The sequence below is a fragment of the Melanerpes formicivorus genome, unplaced genomic scaffold (assembly GCF_026170545.1).
Source record: "Melanerpes formicivorus ecotype bairdi unplaced genomic scaffold, bMelFor1.0.p_v2 SCAF_45, whole genome shotgun sequence".
Classification (NCBI taxonomy): Eukaryota; Metazoa; Chordata; class Aves; order Piciformes; family Picidae; genus Melanerpes; species Melanerpes formicivorus.
In genome coordinates, this window is record NW_027142397.1 from 703,275 (window position 1) to 729,638 (window position 26,364).

Sequence of the window (26,364 nt, forward strand, 5' to 3'; positions counted from 1 at the left end):
TAGAACAAAGAATCCTTTAATTGCTTAACCCTTTCTCTTCCAGGGACCAGAGAAACAAGTTTGCTGCTCCTTCTAAGGAGGGCAGTAAGGCTTGAGTGTTACCTCTACAACTGCAGGGCAAAGGTCAGGAGATGATGGTCTCTAGTGGCTGAGAGATGTGAGGAGCAGTGCTCCCTGCAGCACTGGGAGAAGCCCAGGGTCTCCAGGGAGAGCCTGGTGCTGGCATACAAAAATAGAGGAGGCATCCCTGCACATCCCAGGCTAGAAAGAGTTAACCAGAAAGAGCAGGAAGAAGCTTTCCCAAAGAGGGGGCTGAAGTAAACAGCAGAGGTCAATACAGCAACATCTTCTCCCTACTCCCCAGCATGGTTTTTCCTCCACCAATAAATACAATTTCCTCATTAACAAGTGACAGAGCAGGTAATCTGCCCCCCCGGGGGGGAGGGGGCTGCAGGCAGAGCTCTCCTTCCCCTTCCCTCCCATTATTATTATTTATCTTTTTGAACCAGAGCAGCCATTAAAGAGAGGGGAAAGAACCCAAAGAAAACAAAGAGGAGAAGCAATCCACTGCAGAGGCAGAAGGGTGCAGCCCTCAGACTGCAGCCAGCAGGCAGGAGAGCTGCACTGTCTCACCAGGGCGAGGAAAGAACAAGAGAGAGCTGCCACAGCAGAAGGTGAATGGGGAGGGAGAGGGCTGCTCTCCTCAGAGCTCTCCACCTCAGTCTCTCAGTTTGGAAGAGAGAAATAAATCAAAGTCTGCAGAAATTGTCTGCTGAAAGGGGAAACAGAAAGTTTGAGTGGGAGGAGAAGAAGGAAGAGAGAGAAGAGGCTGTGTCGAGGAGGGGAGTCTGGAGCGAGGGGAGGCTGAGACCATGGCCCAAGGGAGGAGAATCCTTCTGCTGCCTCTGGGCTTTAAAGAGCAGCAAGGGGCAGGGCAGCCGTGGGGCAGGGCAGGGCAGCTGGTGCCCAGCCCAGCAGGGAACTGAGCCCATGGGCACCGGGCTGGCACCGCCTGGGACCCACCCAGAGACACTGCCCCAGGAGTGCTCTGCCTCAGCCCGAGATGGAAGACAAGGCTGCCACCACAGCCTGGCAGGGCACGAGGGCAGGCAGCGTGGCTGCCACCACAGCCTGGCAGGGCACGAGGGCAGGCAGCGTGGCTGCCACCACAGCCTGGCAGGGCACGAGGGCAGGCAGTGCTTGCTGGCTGCTGGGGGCCAGGCTGCACGGAGGCTCAGTTTCCCCCACACGTGAGAGAGGAGCTGGATGTCCTTGAGGGGCAGAGATCGGCTCCCAGCGAGCTCCAGTGTGCCTGAGAGCACCACAGGGGCTCTCTCTTTGCAGGGAACAGTGTCCTTGGAGAGATGCTGCCAGCCAGGAGCCTCTGTGACCTCCCTCCCTCGTCTCACAAAGACTGTTCTGGAAGGCAGAGGAAGCAGCTGCCTGGCTCAGCCAGCACTGCGCAGCCTCTCCTCGGCGCCTGGCAGCCAGCAGCAGCCAGAGGAGGAAGGGGAAAGGGAGGCCTCATCCCCCCAGCAGGAAAAGGAAGCCCAGGGATTGCACCACATGGAAGAGCAGCCCTGCTGCAGCACACACACAGCACACTGCCAGACACAGCCCTGGGCCCACGGCTGCCACGCTCAGACCTTCAGCCCTGAGCGAGGAGGCAGCAGAGAGCCCTGTGGATCACCAGGGGCTCTTTGGTCTTAGGTGATAGTCCTGGAAACCCAAGCTGTGGGGAGCTGGCTGCAGCACAGCTGGGCAGGCTCTGCCTGCTAGTTAGTGCCTGGCAACTGCAGAGGAACTACCAGGGCTGCAGCTTACACCAGAGGGCAGAGCATGGAAGCTGAGTGCTGCATGGCCAGGTGCACCCCTGGCTGTGCAGAGCAGGAAGAGCAAGGAAGGTTCCTGAGAGGACCTCTGCTCCATCAGATGTTACACCAACAAGGAGCTGCAGCAGGGTCACCCTGGCCAAGCCCAGAACCATGCTGCTGGCAGCCCCCAGCTCCAGCTGGCAGCACACCCCTGCTGGCACCATTCTCAGCTCCGGCGTGGGGAGAGGCTGGAGAGAGCTCCAGAGGCCTGGGGCAGTGCAGAGAGCAGCTCTGGCAGAGCGCTGCTGCCAGCCCCTGTCCTCAGCAGCTTCAGCTCCCCAGGCCCTCAGCCCTGAGCAAACCTGGGCCACTGCTGCCATCTTTCTGCAGGGGTTCCCAGACCACAGCAGAATGTGGTCTGCTGGGCAAGCACATCCTGCCCTGGCGAGCTGCACAGGCTCAGTGCCTTCAGTTCATCAGCTCAGACGCCCAGGGACAAGGCAGGCAAGGTCCAGCCCCTCACACAGCACACCTGCAGCTGGCAGCAGAGCCAGGGGAAAGCTGCTCTGGGACAGACCTGGTGCTCCACAGCCAACAACCCTAAAGCAGAGGCCTCCAGACAGGCTGGCAGCACAAGAGCAGAGTCAAGCTTCCGGGACTAAGAGCACTGCAGTAAATTCATTCCATCAGCCCTGCCCTAGGCTTGTGTTTTATTCAGGAACTGAACATCCCCTCTCCCAATGCAGGCAGCAGCCCCCTGCACCAGACCACACAGCAGCTCTGGGGGAAAATCATCATTGAAGAAAACAAAGGAGACTCACCAGCTCACACTGCTCACAGACAACTCAGAGACCCCCACGGGGACTAAACTGCACTACAGGCAAACCCTGCGCTGCTGCTGCACGCCAGGAGCAGGAGCAGGAGGCCACGAGGGTCTGGAGCCAGCTGCTCCTGCCCCTGCCAGCTGCTCCTGCCCTGGGCACAGTGGGGGCAGTGCAGACAGTCCAGGGCCGAGGAAACTCAGTTCCCCTCCGCCCCAACACCGAGAGGAGGGAGAGGCAGCTCCGCCTTAGCTGGGCCGGCACTGGACTTGCCCCTCGGAGCTGTCTTCGTCGTCGGAGCCGCCGGCGCCGCCGCTGGTCAGCCCTGTGATCCTGTAGCCCATGTTGAGCAGCATCACCTCCAGGGGGTCTGCGTTCATCCGCCGCTGGTTGGCCTGCGACGCCCCCTCCATGTCCACCACCACGCGGCCGTTCAGGGTCTCGCTCTGCGGCAGGGGAGGGGAGGGGAGGCTCAGACTGCGGCTGGGGAAGGGATCCTGCACAGTCAGGCTGGGGAGAGCCTGGCACAGGCTGCCCAGGGAGGCTCTGGCTGCCCCCTCCCTGGAGGGGTCCAAGACCAGGCTGGGTGAGACCTGCAGAGCAGCCTGGGCTGGTGGAGCTGTCCCTGCCCAGGGCAGGGGCTTGGAGCTGGATGAGCTTTGAGCTCCCTTCCCAAACCATCCCCAAAACATGGTTCTATGACTCAGTGAGGCAGTGCTGGGCACAGAGGGGCTGCTGCTGCTGCAGCTCTCAAGATGCCAGCAGGACAAGTGGGTGCTTGGCACAGCTCCCAGCCTCCCACTGCAGCTCTTACCTCCGGCCTGGGGTTCCACAGCCGCACCACTGGGTCGATGCCGCTGGTGGCCAAGAAGCAGTAGCTGGGATGAGGCTGGAGGCAGTTCACAATGGACTCATCTCCCTGCAGCACCCTGACCAGGTTGGTGGTCTCTTTCTCCCAGATGAAGAAGGAGCCATCGTCCGAGCCGCTGACGATGTACTGAGCATTGCTGGGGCGAGAGGAGCAGGGGCTGGAGAGCTCCGGCAGCCAGGAGACACCGGGCTGCCACCCCTCACACTTATGGACCCAAAGCTCTCTCTGGGTCCCCTCCACCCCCAGGATTCAATCCCCAGCCCAGCTGGCTCTGGGGCTCCACTGCTGAGCCCCGGGAGCAGGGCTGCTGCCACCCTTCCCAAGCCCGCCAGCCAGCGCCGGCGTCGCCTCGTGCCGGTGGCTCAGGGCTGTGCACGAGGCCTTGCCCACGGGAGAGGGCATCCTGCTGCCGCTCCCACCCCTGTCCCCCACCCCCCCGGGCTCTGCCAACCTACCTGCCGAAGAAGTTGGCCTCCTTGATGTCGGTGGTGGTGTTGCAGTGGCCGCAGTAGCGGAACTTGTAGTCGTAGCTGCGCTCCCGCAGCACCATCTCGTCCTCGGAGATGGAGTCCTTGCGGCCGGCGGCGCGCAGCCGGATGGGGCCTCCCCCCTTCTTCTCTTCAGCTGCAAAGCAAGCAGCATGGCCCTCATCACTCTGGCCAGGAAGGGGTTCTCAGCAAGAGGAGCCTCTGGGGACACCTTAGAGCAGCCTTCCAGTACCTGAAGGGGCTCCAGGAGGGCTGGGGAGGGGTTTGTACAGGGCCTGTGGTGATAGGGCAGGAGGCAGCGGCTCGAGGCTGGAGCAGGGTGGATTTGGGTTGGACATCAGGGAGAGATTCCTGACAGTGAGGGTGGGGAGCCTCTGCAACAGGTAGCCCACAGAAGCTGTGGACCCCTTATCCCTGGAAGTGTTCAAAGCCAGGCTGGATGAGGCCTTGAGCAGCCCGGGCTAGAGGGAGGTGTCCCTGCCCCTGGCAGGGTGGAACTGGACAGCTTTGAAGGTCCCTTCCGGCTCAGCCAGTCTATGGTTCCATGCAAGAGCTCTGCAGGAGACCCCAACAGCTCTGGGGAGGGGTTCAGGAGAGCTGCAGCAGGGAGCAGGGCTCAGAAGCACAGACCAGCACAAGGTTCCTTGCAGATGCCCTCCTGGGTACATCAGACTGCCTCTGTCACGCTCTGACTCGAGAGCAAACCAGGAGCAGGCGCAAGGAGGGAGCAGGCTCAGGCTTTCGCACGGAGCGGCATTAACCTCTCCCAGCAGCTGGGGCTGCCCTGCAGAGGGGCAGGTCACGGAGAGAAGTTCCTTGTGCAGCCCTTGGGGGTGGGGCCAGCCTGCAGCAGCAGCCTGCAGGGCAGTGCTCACCATTGTCACTCTTGGAGAAGAGAGCTGCGTTGATGTCTCTGTCCAGGGCGTCGCAGGCACTGCTGTGGGCTTGCTCTGGAAACTTCCCCTTGAAGTCATCCAGGCACTCCAGGGCCTCTGCCACGTACTTGAGCTCAAAGAGGCAGCGAGCCAGGCGGAAGTGAGCCTTCAGGTGGCACGGGTTCAGGGAGATGGCCTTCAAGCAGTCTCTTAGGGCATCGTAATGGTCCCCATCCCTGCGGGGCAGGCAGAGGAGGATTAGAGACCCGAGCAGACCCAGTGCATGTCCTGCACGCCGCTTCCCAGCCCCCATTTCACTCCACAGCTGCTTGTTTGCAGCTCTCCCTGTGCGAGCAGACACCCCACAGGCACCAACAGCCTCTGCTGCCTCTCAGGGGCACCGTCTGACCGAGCCCAGCTCCCTGAAGGCAGCTCCCCGCACACAGCCGGCCCCGGAAGGCGAGCGAGCCCGGGCCTGCCATTTTACATGCGGCAGAGCAGAGCTCCCTGGCAGAGCACTCTTGGGGAAGTCCTTTGAAGATGGAGGATGCAGAAGCCCTCTGGCCAAGGCCTCTCCTGCGAGGCGAGCAGGGCTGCTCGCAGCACGGCGGCTGCCGGGCGCCCCCTGCCGGACGCGCAGCGCGGCGGCAGCTCCCTGCCTGCCCACGGCCACTGGCGGCCCGCGCCACGGCCCCGGCGGCCGGAAACCTCCTCTCACCTTTGTAGGGAAAACCTTGCTAGTGATCAGCGATACAGGGAGGGATTCTGCGATCCTTTAAGGTGCAAAGGCTGAGAGCCCTGGGGCTGAGAGCCCGGAGCAGAGCAATGCTCAGCAAGAGCTAGAGGAGCTGTGGGGGGCAAGAGGCTGGGGCCAGGCTCTGCTCAGTGGTGCCCAGGGGCAAGGGGCACAAACTGGAATTCAGGAGGTTCAACCTGAACAGAAAGTTCTTTGTTGTGAGGCTGCTGGAGGCCTGGAGCAGGCTGCCCAGGGAGGCTGTGGAGTCTCCTCTGGAGAGCTTCCAACCCTCCCTGGCCCCTGGGCTCCAGGGCTGTGGGTGCCCGGCTGGAGCAAGGAGGTTGGACTGGGTGAGCTCCAGAGGTCCCTTCCAGCCCCTCCCTGCTGGGATTCTGGGATCTAGAGTTACTGAGACTTGCTTTCCCTGGGCCCCATGGCTGTGGGACCAAGGATGCCTGCAGAGTGCTGTGGAAGCTGCAGCCCTGCCCAGCCTGGCACGCTGCAGTTCAGCTCAGAGTGGCAGAGGCTGAGGAGCCAGGCAGGGCTGCCATGCCTGCTGCAGCAGTACTGAGCCTGGACTGCTCAGGGGCACCACAATCTGTCCTGGGAGAGTGTGCCAAGCCTCTACATGATGGCCAGAGCAGCAGCAATGATGATGATGGTGCTGCTGCTGCTTCATACCTGCACTGCACCTACCCAAGCCTGAAACAGTCCCAAGGGGCAGAGTGTGAGCTGCCCTTCCCCAGGGCAACAATTCCAGCTCTGTGGAGCCTGTGGCAGGAGGGGGAGCTGCAGATCCTGGGCTGGATGCTCAGCAGAGCTTATCCAGTGCCACAAGCATGTTCTGCAGCCCATGCAGCCCCTGCTCCCTCCCAGCCGGGTGGACACTGGCCATGGACTGCAGCTTGCTAGCACAGTTCAGAAGGCAGAAAGCCTTCCCCCTGAGAGCTGCAGCTGAGCAGCAGAAACACAGGGGGAGGGCTGGTTTGTGTCTGTGCCCTGCCAGGCTGGGTGAGACTGCTCCTCTGCTCCACTCTCCTGAGACCCCACCTGGGGCCAAGAAGGAGCCCCCAGCACCAGAAGGGCAGGGAACTGCTGGAGGGGCTACAAAGGGAGGCCACAAAGGTGAGCAGAAGCTGGAGCACCTCTGCTATGGGGACAGGCTGAGAGCTGGGACTGCTCAGCCTGGAGAAGAGAAGGCTCCAGGGAGACCTCAGAGCAGCCTTCCAGTAGCTGAAGGGAGCTCCAAGGAGACCTTTGACAAAGGCATGGAGCGACAGGATGAGAGCTGATGGCTTCAGACTGGAAGAAGCTGGATTCAGATGAGAGATGAGGAGGAAGTTCTTCCCCAGGAGGGTGGTGAGGCTCTGGAACAGGCTGCCCAGAGGATGGATGAGGCCTTGAGCAGCCTGGGCTGGTGGGAGGTGTCCCTGCCCACGGCAGGGGCTTGGAGCTGGATGAGCTTTGAGCTTCCAACCCAACCCATTCCATGACTCTGATCAGGACACTTGCACTGAGAGGCAGAGGACTGAGTTCCCTGCTCTGGTGCCAGCTGAGTGTCTCTTGCTTTGGGAGCTGACTGAGCTGTTAGCTGCTTTGCCACCCCCAGAAACCCTTCACCCTGACCACCAGCAGCCCCCAGGGTGTGGTGGAAGTGTGCAGATGAGCTGTGGAGCAGGCACCCACTCCTTCCTTTGTTACAGGTTTGCCTCAGCTCAGGCAGCAAGGCTCTAACTGGAATCAGCTAAGCACTGTCACCAGAGCCTGCCAGCAGCAATCTGGAGAGGGCTGCAGTTGGCTCTTTGGAGCATGTCTGCAAAGGACAGGCAGGCTGTGAAGTGCTGCAGAGCACCAGCAGCAGCTGAAGGGAGATGAGCAAGGGGAGGGCAGCAAACTGCAGCACTTCCTTTCTTCTGCCTCTCTGCTATTCAGAGAGAGGCCAAGGCAAAGCTTGCAGCGCTCTGCAGGGTGGCCTTCAGCTGCTGGCAGGGTGAAGGGCACCCCAGGCAGGTGCTGCCTCGGCAGGGGTCACCTTCCCCTCTGTGCCACCTCCTGCCACGCTCCAGCGGCTCCCAGCCCCTGCACCTGAGGAACCAGCTCAGTGCTGCTGAGCAGCTCCTCCCTGCCTGCCACAGCAACCCTCTGTGCCCGGATTTTCTCCTCTCCCTGCCACCCAGAGCTGTCACAAAGCTCTGTCCAGCACACAGGAAGGTCCAGATCTGCCAGCCCCCTGGGGGACGACAACTCCTCTGAGACAAATGGCACTCAGCAGCCCTGCCCTCGGCTCCTGCCTCCCAGCCCTCGGCTCCTGCCTCCCAGCCCTTCATCTCAACCTATTGTTCTTCCCCCTCTGAACACTGAGGTCGTTTTTGAGGCAGCTCCCAAATCTCTGCTGTTGCAAAACAGCCAGCAGGGCAGTCACCAACTGCTGGCTGCTCTTTATCTTGGCAGGAAGATAGGAGAATTCAGAGTGGGGATTTCAGCAGGGAGAGGAGGAGGATATCCTCACAAAGCAAATGGAGATGAAGGACCAGGGCTGGTTTAAATATGTTAATGGCAAGTCATGGTACTCAGCCTCATCCTGCTCCAGGGGACAGGCACTAAAATAACTCAGCTGTATCTTGCAGATGCAGCTCTGGCCACTGGTCAGAGAAGACATTACCACTGCAGAGGCTAACAGCTGCCTTGGAACAATCAAGAAAGAACCTCCCCCAGACTCTGAGGCACTGGTTGCCACCTCCCCAGATCTCTCAGAGAGGCTTGTTTCCAGTCCAGGAGAAGATGTCTCAGCTGGAGGAACACAGGGACCACCAGGTCACCCCTGCCTGCCTGCAGCAGTGGTTGCCTGGGTAAAGCAGCAAGCAGAGCAGCTCCAGCCAGTGCTGCAACAACCCTCCAGCAGCAGCTGGGAAGCTACAAAGCACAGCAACCATTCCCTCACCTGACAGCAGGGCTAGAGCCAAGCTCCAGTGCAGCCCCCAGGGCAGCCCCCAAAGCCACCCCCAGGGCAGCCCCCAGCCAGCACCACCCTCGCAGGCACTCAGGATGCAGCTCCCCAGCTGGGTTCTTTTCACACAGGAAGGGCACAGAACATTGCTCAGCACAGCAGCAGGCAAAGTGCTGAGCCACAAGCAGCTGTGCTTGCCTGTGGCCCTCCCTGCTGCTCTGCAATCCCTTGCTGTGTGCCAGGGGTGACCCTTTCACAGCTGGATCCCAGAACCCCAACCCTGCCCCGCACACAGGCAGCCCACTGCTTCCCAGCGGGCACCGGGCACTCCCTGGCACAAGGCCACAGCGCCCTCGGGCTGGCAGCTGGCCTGGAGGACCTCGGAGGGCTCTCCCAGGCAGCACAGCCCCGGGACTGCGGCAGGACCCCCCCCGGGACTGCAGCAGGGACCCCCAGGCTGCAGCAGGACCCCCCCCGGGACTGCAGCAGGGACCCCCAGGCTGCAGCAGGACCCCCCCGGGACTGCAGCAGGGACCCCCAGGCTGCAGCAGGACCCCCCCGGGACTGCAGCAGGGAGCCCCAGGCTGCAGCAGGACCCCCCCCAGGCTGCAGCAGAGACCCCTAGGCTGCAGCAGGACCCCCCCGGGACTGCGACAGGGAGCCCCCAGGCTGCGACAGGGAGCCCCCAGGCTGCAGCAGGACCCCCCCCGGGCCGTAGGGACCCCCCCCGCCCCGGGGCCCGCAGGGACCCCCCCCGCCCGGCCCCCCGCAGCTCCTCACCACTTGCGCTTCATGTAGGCTGCGGCGCGGTTGCCGTAGAGCATGGCGTTGTTGGGGGCCTGCTGCACGGCCTTGCTGTACAGCTGGATGGCCTGGGTCCAGAGCTGGCAGGCAAAGGCCTCGTTGGCCTGCTGCTTGAGCCTCTCCAGGTAGGGAGGCAGCTCCACCTGGGGGCTGCAGGGAAAGAAGGGAGGCCAGGTGAGGGTCACCTCTCCTCGGCTGCAGCTTTGCTCCAGCTGAGGGGGTCCCAGCAAGGCCCAGGGGGGCAGGAAGAGGCAGGAGGCCCTGGGGGGCATGAGCTGAGCTCGGGAGGAAGGGCTCCTCTGGACCTCCACGTGGCCACTTGTTTTTCCTTTAGACACAGCTCAGCACTGAGCTTTCACCAACCTACCCCTGAGGCTTCAGCAACACCCAGAACACAGAACCAGTCTGGCTGGAAGAGGCCTTTAAGACTCCACCGAGGCTGCTGCTAACCCATGGCCCTCAGCACCACATCTTTGTCTCTCTTGCACCCTCTGGGGATGGGGACTCAGCCTCCTCCCCGGGCAGCCCGGGCCAGGCTCCGAGAAGCCTTTCAGTGGAGAAGTTTCTTCTGATGTCCAACCTGACCCTCCCCCGGTGCCACTCGAGGCCATTTCCTCTCCTCCTGCCTCTGGTTACCAGGGAGAAGAGCCCAGCCCCCGCTCCCTGCACCATCTTTGCACAACCAGCATCCCCGAGCCTCTCCCAGCAGCGAGGAGCACAATGCAAACCCAGAAGGCAGGCAGGCAGCCGAGCTCCCGGGGCTGCACAAAGCCCAGGCTCAGCAGCCCAGCCGCAGCCCAGCGCTGTGCCGGAGGAGCCATCTAGAGGAGCCGAGCTGAAAGCGCCGGGCCGGGGCCCGCTGGAACCCAGGCTACCCAAATAAGGGCTGGAGCGGCGGCGGCCTGCCCCCCGCCCGCCTGCCCCCCGCCCGCCCTCCTCACCGCAGGAGCGCAGGCAGCCAGACCGGCTTCCTGCAGCCTGCCTCTGCCTCACCCCCGCGGGCTCTGCTCCTACAGAAAGCAGCAGCAGGAGCAACAGGGCAGGGCTCTGCACCCACTCCTGGCTACCTGCAGGCTGCAGGGAGGGACTCCCGGGGCAGCTCTGGCTGCTTCAGTTTAGTTGGCAGCCCAGAAGAGAGCAAAGGGAGCAAGGCTCTTTCAAGTCCTCAGTGGAAAAGAGACAAGGAGCTGCTGGGGGGGCCACAGAGACGCTGAGGGGCCTGGAGCAGCTCTGTGAGGAGCAAAGGCTGAGAGCCCTGCAGCAGCTGAGCCAGGAGCAGGGCAGCCCCAGAGGGGACCTGAGCAATGCTCAGCGAGAGCTAAAGGACCTGGGTGGGGCAAGAGGCTGGGGCCAGGCTCTGCTCAGTGGTGCCCAGGGGCAGTGAGCACAGACTGGAGCCCAGGAGGCTCCATCTGAGCAGGAGGAGAAAGTTGTTTGGTGTGAGGCTGCTGGAGGCCTGGAGCAGGCTGCCCAGAGAGGCTGTGGAGTCTCCTCTGCAGAGCTTCCAACCCCCCCTGGGCACTGTGCCCCTGGGCAGGCTGCTGGAGGAGCCCTGCTGGAGCTCCTGGGGCTGAGGCCAGCTGCCAGCCAAGCCACCAAGGGGGACTGGGACTTCACACCTTGGCTAGCAGCAGCTCAGCTGGGCAGGAGGCAGGGGAGGGGAGGAAGGGGCAGCAGGGCTGTGCCTCACCTGCCCTGGGCCCTGCCCTCGGGCAGGCGGAAGCCGTTGCTGTGCAGGTGGATGCCGTTGGACACGCCGTTGGTGGAGGTCTTCCCATTCTGCACCTCTGCAGGAGAGACACAAAGCCAGCCCAGCTCAGCCCTGCAGCCAGCCATGCACACCACCCAGACTGACACCTGAGGCCCCAGGAGGCTCTCTCAGGGCAGAGCCAGCACCACGGCCCCAGTGAACCTGCCATGAGCTCACCTCCCCCCGCCCGGACGGGACCTGCCCTCTGCCCAGACCTCTGCAGCAGGACTGCAGAGCAGAGCTGAGCACACACCCCCAGGGAGGGTGGCAAGAGCTGCACCACCTTCAGAACAAGCCCAGAGCTCCTCAGGGCCCTGCTTGTTGTGTGAGTCAGGTAAGGACTCAGAGCTGGGCTGTGGGACAGGGAGGAGTGGAACCGCTGCAGGCTTCCAGGAAAGGAATTCCAGGTGACAGAATCAGAAGCCCTCAGGGTGGAGATCAAGCCCAGCTGCTAGGCCAGCACTGCCAAGCCACCACCAGGCCATGGCCCTCAGCACCTCAAAGCTTTCTTCCTTCCACTCCTTCCTCACCCTACAGCTCCTGGAGCTGCTGGAAGCTGAGGTGAGCCTCTGAAGGTCACACAGGCACTGTCTGCCCCTGCTGCAGACAACACTCAGCTGAAATGGTGACAAACTGCATCTCTGCTGCAGCTGGCAGTGCTGCTGGGGCCCTGCCACAGCCTGGGAGAGCAGAGCCACTGCCCAGCCTGCACAGCAAGCTCAGCCTCTGCACCCACACCACCCTCCCAGAATATGCCTGACCTTTGTGTGCCCAACAGGGCAAAGGTTTTGCTACACCAGGAGCCTGTCCAGCACTGCCCTGCCATGTACAGCCTGACCCCAGCACAGCTCAGCCTCCTGCAGTCAGCACTGCAGGGAAGGGCAGGGCTCTGGTACCAGGATGGGAAGGGCTGGATTAAGGCTGAGGCACACTGAGCACACAGCAAAGCCTGCCAGGGAGCTGCAGGGCCAGGGAACACTCCCCTGATAAGAGGCAGCCTCTGCCCCAGCAGGGACACTGCAGCTGCTGCCTGCAGGGCCTCTGTAAGAACAGGCCCTGGAAGGGGCAGGGCCAGCACTCAGTGTTTGGATTTACCTCTGCTCAAACAAAAGACTTCTTGACTCAACCACCTCATCCCAGGCCAGGCTCTTAGAGCAGGGAAGGGACTGCTCTGGCTCCCCCCTGATGGCTGTGAGGTGGTAGCAAATGCAGTCTGCACTTTACTAACAAGTTTAAAAGAGAGAAACCCAGTCCAGCCCCAGCCACAAAGCTTCCCTGCTCAGCTGAAGGCCTTCAGCCAGCCTGCCAGCCCCAGGGCACAGCTTTGTGCCCCTGCTCGGCTCACACGGGCAGACACCTCCCAGCACCTCCTCTCCTGCCAGCCTGCAGCAGGGCTGCAGAGCTCAGGCTGGGATCTGTGCTGCAGGCACAGCCCAGCAGCAGCCAGGTCCCACTCCAGTGTCCCTGAGGGAGAGCTGTGGGAGGTCCCTCTGCCTCCCCAGTGCCCCAGCAGCTCTGTACTCACCCCCTGCAGCGTGGCACTTCTTGGGCAGCAGGAAGGTGTATGGGCGCTGCTTGTAGGTCAGGTCAAACAAATAGACCTAGGGAATGGAGAGAGAGTGAGAGCAGAGCCCCAGGCAGGGCAGCACAGGGCCAGGCTGGGCTGAGGCTCCCTGGCTGTGCTGGGCCATTCCCAGGGCTCCAACTGGGATGTGGTTTACGGCTGGGGGCACTCAGCTGCCGCTCCAGCGCTGGGGGCAGGCAGCACTGCTGAGGAGTCCTACCCAAAGCTCTCCCCACACTTGCAGAGCATCAAAGATGACCTGACCAGAAACCAAGCTGCTCAGAAAGCTGCAGCCCCACACAGCCACTTTAACCTTTTAACCCACTCAGTGACCACGAAGAGCTCAAACCTCTCTTGGCAGAGAAGGTGGCAAAGGGAACCCAGGCAGAAGCTTCCCCAAGGCACCCCCAGGATTCCTGAGAAGCCTCAAGAGCAGCCCTGCAAAGCTCCAACTCAACACTCTGCTGGCAGAGGAGCTGCAGCCCAGCCCCATCCAGCTGACTCAGCACCTTCCCTGCAAGGCAAGGAGGGCAGGTGTGGGAAGCCATCTGTGGAGGACAAGCACAGAGCAACCTGCCCACAAGCTAAGGTCCTGCTTAATCCACACTGATTGATGCTGTCAGGAGGATGTTCTCATCCCACTGATGAGCTTTACCAGAGACCCAGGAAGATCTCCCAGGCCTGCAAACTCAAGCAATCAATATTCCAGGTGGAGGCCTTTGCTTCTCCACCTCCTCTCTCCACTGGATTCTATTACAGAAGCACTATGAGGTTTCAAAGAGGAGGTAGAAAACCTTTGCTAGGTCAGCAAAGGTCACTTCCAGAGCAGCCTTCCCCCTCCCCTCTTCCCAAAGAGTGAATGGGAGCTGGAGACTCAGAAGAGGCTGTGGCTGCCCCCACCATTGGTGTTCCAGGCCAGGCTGGATGAGGCCTGGAGCAGCCTGGGCTGGTGGGAGCTGTCTCTGCCCAGTTCCAAGGCCCCTTCCAGCCCAAGCCCTTCTCTGGTTGCATGAATGCTGACTCAGCCTCTGCCCTGGGCAGCCTCCTCCAGGGCTCAGCAGCTCCCTGCAGCTCCCTGCAGCTCCCTGCAGCAGTGCAGCTGCTCTGGAGCAGGCCCAGCCACGGCTGAGCTCACCAGAGGTGGGGAGCAGGCTGCCAAGCCCCCTCTGCCCCCTCACCTGCTCCCCTCCCATGTTGACCAGCAGCTCGGTGCCGTCGGGGCTGAAGGTGACGTAGGTGGCGACCAGGACCCGCAGGCGGTTGTTGTAGTCTGGCAGCTTGACAGGCAGGTGCCCTGCAGGGAGAGGCTGCCCTCAGTGCCCCCCTGCAAGGGGCTGCCCCCAGCGCCCCCAGGAGGCGCAGGCAGCGCGGTGCTGCTCTCCTTGCAGCCAAGCACCGAGCTGTGCCCCCAGGGCCTCGGCGCTGTCCCCTGGGAGGGCAGGGCTGCAGCCCCAGCCTGAGGGACTCACATGGGTTTGGCTGCTCTGGTTGGTGGCCAGCTGCAACCTCCATCCCCAACCCTCTCATCAGAGCTCCCTACTGAAGTCCCAGGCACAACCAAACCAAGGCTCCTAAATATTCAGCTCACACACAGGCTCTGCTGCCTCAGACAGCAGATGTGGTGCATGACCAATTCAAGGGACCCAAGAAACCCTCCAGTGGGACTCATCAGGAGCCAAACTGTCAAAGCTGGTGTGCTGAATGTGCTGGGCTAAGATCCTCTTCTAACCTCAAACATTTGGAGGGGGGAAAAACAAAGAAGGAAGTAACTGATGAGCAGGGGAGTAGGAACCATCCAGACTGCCAGACCCCGCAGCACCCATTCCTCACCTGCAGCCTGAGGCCAGGCTGCTGCCCTGCCAAAGGGAGCAGCCCTGCTGGGAGCAGCTCCTGCAGCACCCAGCAGCTCCAGTCCCTGACTCCCCACTAGAGGTGACAGAGACATTTCCACCTGGCAGGCAGCAGCTCAGCACCACAGCACTGCCAGAGCAGGGCAAGTGGGCAGGCAGCCTGGGCAGCAACTCAGAGCCTCACAGATGGCACTGGGTTGGAAGGGACTCTCAAAGGGCATCTTGGCCAACCCCCTGCAGTCAGCAGGGACACCTCCAGCTACAGCAGGCTGCCCAGGGCCACATCTTACAAGGTCCAGGGAACATCCCTGGGTGAGAGAAGCTCCCCAGCAGGGGGTTTGTGTGTGGTGAGTAGAACTCTGCTCCTTCAGGCACTACCAAGCTCCACCAGCCAGCCCCAGCACAGCCCCCAGGCAGTACCTGCCACGTAGTACTGGGCTGCCCCATCGGGGAGAGGCTTCTGCCGGTCACAGAAGGTGTGCACCCCAGCTGAGGGGCTCTGCTTCATGCTTTTCCTGGCCAGAAAGAAGAGGAGCCTCAGTCACAGCCTCTCCTGTGCTGACACTTGCTGCTCACAGCCCAGGGCAGCGCCTCCTGCCTGCCCCCGTGCAGCCCAGGGGGCTCACACAGCTCGGGGCAGCTGGGGCTGAGCTGGAGACCAGGAGCAACCTCACGGCGAGGCTGCTGGGTGCCAGAGTGCTCACAGCACCACAGACTGCTTTGGGCTGGCAGGGACCTTCATAGCTCATCCTGCAGCCAGCAGGGACATCCCCAGCCAGAGCAGGCTGCTCAGAGCCCCAGACAGCCTGACCTGGGGTGGAGCCAGGCAGGGGGCAGCTGCCCCCTCTCTGGGCAGCCCGGGCCAGGCTCTCCCCAGCCTCAGCCACTCCTCCCTTCCCCTCAGCCTCAGCCACTCCTCCCTTCCCCCAGCCTCAGCCTCTCTGAGCTCAGCCCACCCCGGCAGTCACCTGTGGTTGTGGATCATGCGGATGTCGTAGAGCCGCACGAAGGGGCCGCTGGCCCCCACCGCCAGGTAGTTGTTGTCCTGGGGGTTCACCGTCAGGCACTTGGCCTCCACCAGCTGCCCGCAGTACTCGGTGAGGTCGATCAGCACCTCGGAGCGCTTGCTGCTCTCCCGCAGGTCGTACTGCCTGGAGGCAAGGGGAGGAGCTGAGGGGAGGGCAGCCGGGGCGGGGGGCGCAGAGCAGAGCCCACCCGAAGCAGCGCAGCGACAGTGGCCTGGGCCTGAGAGGGGACAGCAGTGCCACTGAGCACCACCGGCGGCGCCACTGAGCACCACCGGCGGCGCCACTGAGCACCACCGGCGGCGCCACTGAGTGACTCAGCTGAGCACCTCGGGGCCGGGGCCAGCCCTGTGCCAGGCACACATTCATCCAAGCCCCAACTCAGCCCCCAGGCCCTGCCCTCACAGGCAGCAGCTAAGGTGGAAGAGCCTCTCCTAGAGACACTGCCTTAGAGCCCCAGCGACCCCGGAGGGAAGCAGCAGCGCAGCTCCACCTCCCTCCCACCTGCCGTAGCTCCTCCTCCCTTGGCCTCCCTCTGGCACAGGGAGCAGAGGAGCTGGGCAGAGCACTCCTCAGGAGCCCACACTGGAAGGCGAAGCCTTGGGGCATCAGAAGGGATGGGCTCGGGGCCGCACGCCGCAGCGGCTGCAGCCCGGCCCCGGGCGCCGCCCCGCCGGGGGCAGTGCCGAGCGCTGTACCTTATGAGGCCATCCTCGGCCGCGCTCCAGAAGGTGTTGGGCCAGAGGGGGGCCGTGGCGATCCGCTTCACCCTGTTGGTGTGATCCCCGAACATGTGGATGGTCTCCTTCACCGTCAGGTCGTGGACGTGCACCTTGGAGTCGGCAGCCCCGGTGATCAGGATCCGGTCCCCCGAGTGCGGCAGGAACTGGGGGAGATGGGGGGCGAGGGTGAGGCTCCTCGCAGGGGAGAGCCTCCCGGCAGGCAGCCGCCCCCCGCGGGCCACTCCTCCCAGGCTGCTACCTTGACAGAGAAGATGTTGGCAGTGTGCCCTGTGTGCATGGAGAGCAGCTTCTTGTGGTGCAGGGGGTCCCAGACGATGGTGTGCTGGTCATCCGAGCCGGAGGCCAGCAGGCTGCGAGCGACAGAGAGGAGCTGCACTCCGCAGGCCCTGCCCCAGGCTGGGGGCAGCCCCGCGCAGGGCTCTGCTGCAGCCAGCCCTAAGCAGCTCACTTCCTCCTCCCTCAGCCCTGCTCCCCTCGCCCCCTGCGCCAAGCCCTCCGCCCGGCTCGGGCCAGAGGAGAAGCCAGAGGCTCTCTGGGCCAGCTCAGGGAGCCAGCTCTGTGGGTCAGCTCTGTGGGTGAGCTCAGGGAGCCAGCTCTGTGGGTCAGCTCAGGGAGCCAGCTCAGGGAGCCAGCTCAGGGAGCCAGCTCAGCCCTGCCTCAGCTGGTGCAGGGAGCAGCACGGGGCAGGGCCTGCACCGCTCCCCAGCATCCCCAAACTCGGTCTGAGGCACTCCTGGGCTCTGCATGAGCCCAGCAGCCCCCAGGCAGGGCTCTGTGACCCACAGGCTGTGGCAGGGGCACTGCCAGGCCCCATTTGCCTCCTGCACCCTTTGAAGCAGAAGAATTTGCTGTCTGCAGCTCTCAGCTGCTCTCTCTGCTTTCCCTGCAGCCAGATCTCTTTCAAGCACATGAAATCCTCCCTGGTAAATATTTCTGGGCAGTATCAGGCAGCAGACTTTGGATCCTGAAAGAGGCAAGTCAGAAACATGTCAAGCAGCTCTTCCTTCCAGCCAGGCACCTCTCAGGCAGGAACTCTTTATTCCACTTGGCTGAAGGAAATTTAGGCTTAGTTTCTCTCAGACTGCACAGTGTGAGCTCTCTGCTGCTCTCTCTCCCCTCCCTCCCTCCCTCATGTATTTGTCCCCCAGCAGAAGCTTTCATCAGCACAAGGGGGGTGGGGAAATGCCACCACCAGCTGGGCAAATCCCAGAGATCCCTCATAATCCATAATGCCACTTAAGAGAGGAGAAGCAGCCCTCAAGCTGCACCTCTTCTGCTGACCATTTGCCTCCTGGACTCACCAAAGCAGCACTTCTAACAGCACCCAGATACAGTGAACACAACTCAAGCTGCTTGTGGAGCCTGAGCTCTGCTAGACTCCAAACCTCAGAGCCTGAGCTCCGCTTCCCCAGGCACAGGAGGCAGCTGCTTATGGTAACATGACCTACATCCAGCCCCTGGGAGAACCTGGGGTCAGCAGGCTGTGGGCCCCTGAAGCAAGCCACACTTACTCTCCTTTTTCATTCCATTCTAGACAGTTGACACATCCAGAGTGACCCTGAGAAGAGAAAGAGAGGCAGGATGACATGACTCAAACTCCAGGCTCAGCCAGGAGCGCTGCTCAGTGAGCTCCACACACACAGCAGCTCGGTCCAGCACAAGCAGGGTTTGTACTCCAGCCCTGAAACCCCCCCAAGACCCAACCCCAAACACCCAGGTGGCAGAGAAGCACCTCCAGGAAAGGCAGGCAGGCTGCAGCAGAAAGGAAACACCAAAACTCAGCCCCAGGAGTGCTGAGGAAGGTGGCAGCTTAGGCTCAGAGGCTGCAGCTGCAACCCTGCCCCACACCTGCAGAGGGAACTCAGCCTCCACCGCCCCGGGCCGGGCTGACAGCTTCTGATCCCTCCCTCAGAAGCACCTTGCTGCTGGCTGAACACAGCAGAGAACTCTTCAGGCTGGGAAAGGCCTCTAAGGTCCTCCAGCCCCACACCAGCCCAGCAGTGGCTGCTGCCCAGCCCTCCCCCCACGTACCTGCAGCTCTGCCTCCAGCCCCAGGCGGCGGATGAAGGGATCCGTGACGTGGTAGTGCCGCTCGAAGCCCAGCGCTCCCCTCTCCTGCAGCAGGCAAACAGACACTGCAGCCCTGCCCAGCCCTGCCCAGCCCAGCCCTGCCCCTTGCCAGCTCCTGGGGGGTCCAGAGCAGCAGGGTCCTGCCCTGCAGTGGGCAGACTCGAGGTGTGTGCAGTCCTTGGCCCTGAAGTGGGCACAGAATGCTTTGGCTTGGAAGGGACCTTGAAGACCATCCAGCTCCAGGCCCCTGCCATGGGCAGGGACACCTCCCAGCAGCCCAGGCTGCTCAAGGCCTCATCCAGCCTGGCCTTCAACACTTTCAGGTTTGGAGGCTCCACAACTCTTCAGGGCAGCCTGTTCCAGAGCCTCAGCACCCTCCTGGGGAAGAATTCCTTCCCCATGTCTCATCTCAATCCAGCTTCTCCAGCTCTGGAGCCATCTCCCCCTGTCCTGTCACTCCAGACCCTTGCAAAGTCCTCCTGCAGCTCCCCTCTGGGCCTGCAGGAGATGAGGTTTAGCTAACTGCCAGAGCCCAGCTGGGTAGCCAAGGCCAGGTCTGAGAGGCCCACACTACGAAAGGCTAAGCTGCCTGTTTAGGGCCAGAAAGAGAAGCTGGAGGAGAGCCTGGGAGCAGCCACCCTCAGCCCTGGGCAGGGCCTTTGGAGCACTGCTGCTCAGAAGTCTGCCATGACACCAGATCTGTCCTGAAGCACCAGCATGGGGCAGGGCAGTGGGGAGGGAAACTGGAGAAGATCCTTTGGAGCTGGTGTCTTTCATCAGGAGAGGAGCAGGAGCAGGCAGCTGCAGCAGCACAGCACAGCCTGTTCCACAGGGAAGGGAGCAGCTGCCACAGAGCTGCAGCAGTACAAGTGAAGGTGAAGGAAAGCAGGACAGTTGTCTGCTCTGCTCTCAGGGGGCTCCCAGATGCAGCAGCAGATGGCTTCCAGGAGAGAAGGCCAACTGCAGAGGCAAGCCTGAAGAGAAGGGCTGAGGCTGAGCTTCAGGATGGAACACCTGAGGCCCAAGGAGATTCCTTCCTAGGAGCTGACCCAGCCTGGGTCCTCTCCCATGCCAGGCTACAGTCGGCAGAAGACACCAGAAATGGTCCTGAGCAGCAGAGATGAGCACAGCACCGTGAGGAGCAGCCCCAGAGCAGACACAAAGAGCCTCAGCACAGCTCAGCCACGACCTCCACACAACAAAAGCCACTTGGAAACAAAAGGGAGACAGACAGAAGGGGACTGGAGGAGAACCAACCCCCAGCAGGCTCTGTGCAGCAGCCTCCATTCCCCACTCCAAGCCCCTCAGGGTCTGTGGCTTGCAGCCCCCGGAGCCTGCAGGCCCAGGGCAAGGTGCTGCAGCTCTAATTGCCTGGCTCCTGCAGCCCCCCAGAGCTCCGTGCAGCAGGGCACTGCTCTGCCTGCCAGCAGCTGTCAGAGGAAGCAACCTTCTCAAGGTCACACATGAAAGCCTGAGGGAGCAGACAGTGTGAACCAGTCCCAGGCTGAGGCTCCGACCACAGAGCCATCCCCTCCTTGTTAGAGCAGCAAGAGGAATCTCTGCAGATGGCTCCAATTACCAGCTTAAAGCACCAAGTTTGGTACCAAACTGCAGCCCTAAGTGAGCATTCGAGCTCCTGGTTGCTCATTCTGGCCACCACCAGACCACTTCTGTGCATGCTGATTACCAGCAGAGCTGCAAGTGATTGAAAGCCTCCCGTGGCAGCAATAATTGCCCATTGTGTCTGCCCCAGCCGGGCCTTTCACGCTGATATTTCACAAGCAGCCACGGAGTGACTGATCCCGACCACCGCCGAAGTTTGCCCTACACAAAGGAAGCAACACATCACTCTTGAAAGAGCAGGAGGCAGGCAGGGACCGAGGCAGGGATCATTAGCTGCACTACAGTCAGCAAATACCTTTGAAGGCAAGATCAGACGGAGAGCAGCAGACAGAGCTCCTGGGGGGGCTGGCTCGGGGGCCAAGCACAGAGCCCTGCTCCTCTGCTGCTGCGAGGCACCGAGCCGCCGGGAGCCGCGGCGCTGCCGCCCCAGCCCTGGCACAGCCTGGCTCAGGCCGGGGCTGGGTCAGGCCCTGCCGGTGTGCTCGCAGCTCAGCGGCCCCCAGGCGGCCCTCAGCTTTGCAGAACCCAAGGCAGCAACCTGAGGAGCCCCCGGCCCGGCCCCCCGGAGGCTTCCCCATCTGCTGGGCGGCCAGCAGGAGCTCTGCCACCCACCTTGATCTGTCTGTGGATGAGGTCTCTGGTGATGTTTGCTTTGGCCATCTTCTTGCAGCCAGGCAGACGAAAAGAAGCTACTGGAGGAGCTGCTGAGCACCCGAGCATGCCAGCAGAGCAGGGAGCCACACCGAGGGCATTTAGTTACCTGCAGGGCAGAAGGGGGGAGCAGACATCAGCCCAGCTCGGGCAGCTCTCCCAACACCCCCGGGGGCTAAGCCACCTTCGAGAGCCTGAGGGCAGGGCAGGGGCGAGGCTGAAGAGCATCTGACCTGGGAGGCCCTTCCCAGTGAGCAGGTCCAGTGCAGAAGGAGCAGAGCTGCTGCTGGCAGCAGCCTGGAGAAGCCACCCAGGACCCCAGCAAAGCCTTTGCATGCCCAGAGCAGCAGCACCTCCACAGCCTGCCCCACACAGCCCTCTGGGGGGCAGAGTCCTTGCAGAGCCAAGCACTGACCCACTGCTGCCAGGGCAACTGCCAGCCCATGGCCCTCAGCACCACAGCTGCAGGGATGGAGGCTCCAGCACGGCCCTGGGCAGCCTGGGCCAGGCCTGGACAACCCTGCTGGGGAAGCAACTGCTCCTCAAGGCCAACCCAAACCTGCCCTGGGGCAGCCTGAGGATGCCTCCTCTCCTCCTGTCACTTGCCACTTGGGAGCAGAGCCCAACCCCCCCTGGCCCCAGCCTCCTCTCAGGGAGCTGCAGAGAGCAGTGAGGTCTCCCTCAGCCTCCTCTGCTCCAGGCTGAGCACCCCCAGCCCCTCAGCTGCTCCTCACAGACACTCCAGAGCCCTCCAGCTGCATTGCCCTTCTCTGGTCCCAGTCCCTTCCCCTGGCTCTGCAGCCAGGACTCTACAAGGGAGCAAACCAGGCACTGATTTCTGCCACCTCTTCTCCCTCACTGACTACACTGGCCCCAAAACTGACCAGGAGGTGTTGAGAGCTCCCCAGGCAGCAGGGACACCACCCAGGAGCAGCCTCACAGACTGCTCAGGATGCTTTAGGTGGGAAGGGTCCTGCCAAGGTCACCCAGTTCACCCCCCCAGCCAGCAGGGACATCCCCAGGCAGAGCAGCTGGCTCAGAGCCCCAGGCAGCCTCACCTGGGCCCAGGGAAGTTCCAGCTCCCACCCTGCTCAGCAGCCTGGGGCAGGCTCTCACCACCTGCCCCCTTGGCCTGGCCCAGCAGGCCCTGCTCCAAGGCTGCCCCTGCCCCAAGGCTGCCCCTGCCCCAAGGCTGCCCCTGCCCCAAGGCTGCCCCTGCCCCAAGGCTGCCCCTGCCCCAAGGCTGCCCCTGCCCCAAGGCTGCCTCTCACCTCAGCCTCCTCCCCCAGGCCCTGCCTGTCCCTCCTGGAGCCTTCCCCAGCTCTCCTGGCAAGGGAAGGAGCCTGGCTCTGCCCTGTGCCACCAACCACTGCAGCTCCCCTTCAGAGCAGCCAGCAGCAGCACAAGGCAGTCCCCACTCAGTCCCCTGCTGCAGGAGGAGATGGTGATTCCCCGAGGCACAGAGCCCAGCTGGGGGCAGGCAGAGCCCTGAAAACTTTGCCTCTGCCCAGCAAGAGCCTGCACCACCAGCAGCTCCAGGGCCATGCAGCCACACAGCAGAGCAAGGCCAGCAGGCTGCTGCACCCCAGGGTCCCCAAGGGCCTGGGCTTCACCCCCAGAGGCCCCCAGCAGTCTGCACAGCCAGCTCCCCAGGAGGAGCAGATCCAAGGGCTCTGCTGCACAGCCTCATGGAACTGCTCGGCCTGGAAAAGTCCTCCAAGCCCCCCCAGGCCAACCACCCACCCGGCCCCCCCACGGCCCGGCCCCCCCACGGCCCGGCCCCCCCACGGCCCGGCCCCCCCTTTCCTGAACCCCTCCAGGCATGGGGACTCCACCACCTCCCTGGGCAGCCTCTGCCAGGCCCTGACTGCTCTGGCAGCAAAGAAACTTTTCCCCATCTCCCACCTGAGCCTCTCCTGGGTCAATTTCAGGCCCTCAGCTACCACAGAACCAGGACCTCCCAAACCCTCAGTCCAGGACCCTTTGCCCACCAGCCACAGCCCCGGGCTGCTGCTCACCAGGAGGGTGACCCTTGCCTGGCCCAAGTGAAGTGCAGAGCTCCCAAACTCTCCCCAGGCTGAGCACTGCTGCCCACAGCCCTGCCCAGGCAGACCAAAGGGCTCCAGGCAGGAGCTGAGCCTGGCACAAAGCACAGAATCTCCTCAGCTGTGCAGAGGGTTCCCCCAGGAGCCAGAGGAGCAGAAGCTGCACCTCTGCTCCAGGCAGCTGAAGCTCCTCAGGCATGAGGCTCCCACGGCCTGGCAGCTGGGACAGGACCTTCCTCTGGCAGCAGGAGCTCTGCACAAACTCTCTCCACCTTTGGCTGTGTTGTTCCCTGAACCTCTCAGAGAGGTCTCTGGCTGTTAGCTAAGCCTGGGCCAGCAGCTCCTGAGCAGAGGACTGAGTGCCAAGGAGCAGCTGAGGCTGAAGCTGCATTCTCACCCCAGGCAGCTCCACTCTGCCTACCTGTGGGATCCTCACCACCACCTCTGCCCCTTCCCCAGCTGGCAATGGAAGATGTTCCTCCACCACCCTTCAGGAGCATCTCCACCCTCAGCCCCAAGCAGGGACAACCTCCCCTCAGCCCTCATGTCCCAAGCTTCTCTGGAACACCCCAGACAGGACTAAAAGCTGGGCTCAGCCTCTTCTCAACCTGCAGCCTGACGCCTGAGGAGGCCCAGGCCCAGCTGCAGCTCCCTCTGGGCTCTCCTGCCCTGCCCAGAGAGAACTTTTGCAACCCTTGGCCTCCAACTCTGCAGTCAAAAATTAACAAGCCCCAGGCCCCTGCAGGCTGTGGGCTCCAGCTCTGCCAGCCTGCACTGCCAGCCACTTGGCAACGGTGCTGCAGGGCACAGGGAGGAAGGGCACTGGCAAAGTTCTCTGCCTCTCCCCAGCTGGCACCTCCAGCTGCAGGGCTGGAGACACAGCCCAAACAGTGCAGGGGGTGCAAGGCCCACAGTCCAAATGCAGCTGGGATCTGGGGGCCTGCTCCCCTGCTTGGATGGATTTCCCCTCACTGAGCCTCCTGCACCCCCTCAGCTCTGCACACAGCCAGGCACAGAGGTGCCCCACGGCCCTGGGCCTCAGGGCTCAGAGGTGGGGACCACTGCCCTGCAGCAGAGCTCCAGCAGTGCTGAGGAACCCCACAGAGCAGCAGGCCCCCCTCTTAAACCAGCAGCCTTCAAGAAGCACTGCAGCTCCTGCCTGCTTGCTGCACCCAGGTGTCTGCACCTCAAGGTCACTGGGAGCAGCAGCCCTGAGCGCTGCCAGCCCTGCCCTGGCCCCACAGGGAGGTCCCTGGGACCCTTCCCCTCAGCCCTCCAAACACCACCTGGGACCCAGCTCTGCAGGCTCCTTTTCACAACCTGGCCTCCCTTTCCCCTTTCCCCTGACTTCCCAAGAGGCCCAAATTCAAACACACTGCACTGACAAACTGGAGAGTCCAGAGGGAACTACCTGGGAGCCAACAGCCAGGCAAAGGTTGGCTGCAGCTGGAGGAGCTGCCAGGAGCAGCAGTTGCTCCCCAGGACAGATGGCTCAGAACAGAGCCAACCAGCAAGAGGAAAGAGCTGCTTACAAGAGAGGTGGACAGGAGAAGAGGCAGGGCCAGAGAGCTGACTGCCCCAGCCCCAGGGACACTCTGATCAGCCGGGGCAGGGCACACAGCCGGGGCAGCACCCCTGGAGCTGCCAGCCCACCTCCACCCTTCACCCCCCAGCTGCCCTCCTCAGGAAGGGAGGGAAGATGCAAGGCCACAGCTCAGCCTGGCACAGGGAAGAGCTCAGCACCAAGACCCAGTAACTGCAGGAAGGACTTTAGCCAGCAGCTGCTGGCAGAGGAGGAAAGGGCTGCAGGACACCCTCCCAGCCCAGGGGAAGCTGCATGGGAAGGCTTTAGGCAGGGAAGGGTCAGCAGGGGGGGAGCAGGGCAGAGCCAGCCCTTAGGAAAGGGGAGAAGAACGTGAGGACAGGGCAGTGCCAGCCGAGGGAAGGGGAAGGGGAAGTCAAAAGGCTAAACCTGGCAGGGGGAAGGCAGCAGCCAGAGGATGCAGGGTGTGGAGCAGGCTGAAGGGAAAGAGGAGGGCAGGCAAAAGGGATCGGGAAAGGGAGGGATGAGAGGCTGAGGAGGGGGAGGGATGGGAGAGGGCTTCCTCAGAGGGAGGAGGGCAGGCTGCTGGCAGAGAGCAGGGGGCGTGCCGGGCAGGGAGCTGCGGGGGGCGCCGGGCAGGGAGGGGCGGGGGGCGCCCGGGCAGGGCCGGAGGTGCAGACAGACGGCACGGGGGGGGCCGGCAGGGGCGGGGGGCGAACTGTCGGGAAAGGGAGGACAGAGGTGCGGGGCAGCTGGCAGGGAAGGGGCTGCCGGGGGCAAAGCTGACAGAGATGGGGGAGAGGCTGGCAGGGACGGGGGGGTGGAGGTAGAAGTGACAGGGAAGGGAGCGCGGGGGGCGCTCGGCTGGCAGGGGAGGAGGCGTGGGGGAGAGAGCTGCCAGGGAGGGGGGCAGGAGGGGCGCAGGCGGCGGGGGGCAGGCAGGGGGCAGGGGCAGGCAGGGGCAGGGGCAGGCGGCGGGGGGCAGGCGGGGGGCAGGCAGGGGGCAGGCGGCAGGGGCAGGGGGCAGGCAGGGGCAGGGGCAGGCGGCGGGGGGCAGGCAGGGGCAGGGGCAGGCGGCAGGGGGCAGGCAGGGGCAGGGGCAGGGGGCAGGCAGGGGCAGGCGGCGGGGGGCAGGCAGGGGGCAGGGGCAGGGGGCAGGCAGGGGCAGGCGGCGGGGGGCAGGCAGGGGGCAGGCAGGGGCAGGCGGCAGGGGGCAGGGGCAGGCGGCAGGGGGCAGGCAGGGGCAGGGGCTGCGGCCGGGCGCTACCTGTCAGGCCTGCCGGGTGCGGGCTCAGCGGGCGCTGGAAGTTGTGAGGCTCCATCCATGCAGGGTCGGGGCGGGGAGAGCGGGACCGAGGAGAGCGCTAGGTGCCGGGGGGGACCCCGCAGGCGCCGGGCACCGTCCCCGGGGAGCGGGCAGGGCCCTGAGGCGCGGCCTGGCCTAGGCCCCGGCCGTGCCCCCCGCCCCCTCCCCTGTTTACCCCTCCAGCTGTCCGGGGCTCAGCAGCACCCCCCGCGCCGCGCTCCCCGCGCACCTCTACGCATGCGCCACGCCAACTGCGCCACCACCCGCCTCGTACCGGCAGCCACCCCGGCCCCGCGCAAACGGCTTAAGTGGCTTTCGAGAATACGGCCCCGTCCGGCTCTGCCGGCCGCCGTCACGCCGTGATTGACAGCTCCCCGAGCCAACCGGAAAGCGGAAGAGCTCTTCGCGATGAGCCCGACCAATCGGCGCGGAAGGGGGGCGGGGCAGAGGTGGCCGCGGAGGCTGCTGGGAGCTGTAGTCCGAGGAGGAACTGCCGGAAGGCCTCCGCCCGCGGCGCTGGGGCCTCGGCGTCCGCCGCATCCCTCTGCCCCTCCCGCCAGCCCTCGCTGCGGCTCCGTCCCCTGCCACCAAACCCGGGGTCCCTGCGGCTCGCAGGCCGCAGCCCGAGCCGCCGCTGCCTCACACGCTCGCCCCGGAGGGCCCCAAGCGAGGCCTCGGGGAGGGGCTTGGGCTCCACCGCCTCTTCCCCACGGCCCTGGGATCCTGCCCTGGCTGCGGCTCCCTCAGCCGGCTCGCCCGGCAGGCCGCGAGCTGCGGCCGAGCCCCCGCAGGGACAGGCAGCGAGCTGCGGCCGAGCCCCCGCAGGGACAGGCAGCGA

At 63.6% G+C, this 26,364-nt stretch overlaps 1 protein-coding gene across 1 annotated transcript; it reads right to left on the reverse strand.

The window, feature by feature from the left end:
• Window positions 1-25,733, reverse strand: WDTC1 (WD and tetratricopeptide repeats 1). The gene is made up of 16 exons (XM_068159044.1): window positions 25,488-25,733; window positions 20,594-20,741; window positions 18,320-18,403; window positions 17,800-17,846; window positions 16,527-16,638; window positions 16,244-16,431; window positions 15,489-15,671; window positions 14,941-15,035; window positions 13,849-13,964; window positions 12,632-12,707; window positions 11,047-11,143; window positions 9,333-9,506; window positions 4,870-5,105; window positions 3,962-4,130; window positions 3,450-3,642; window positions 1-3,081 (listed from the first exon to the last, which is right to left on the reverse strand). Exons 2-16 carry the CDS (start codon window positions 20,699-20,701, stop codon window positions 2,884-2,886), a joined length of 2,076 nt encoding a protein of 691 aa, XP_068015145.1. The 5' UTR covers window positions 20,702-20,741; window positions 25,488-25,733; the 3' UTR covers window positions 1-2,883.
• Window positions 25,734-26,364: the final 631 nt, after the last annotated feature.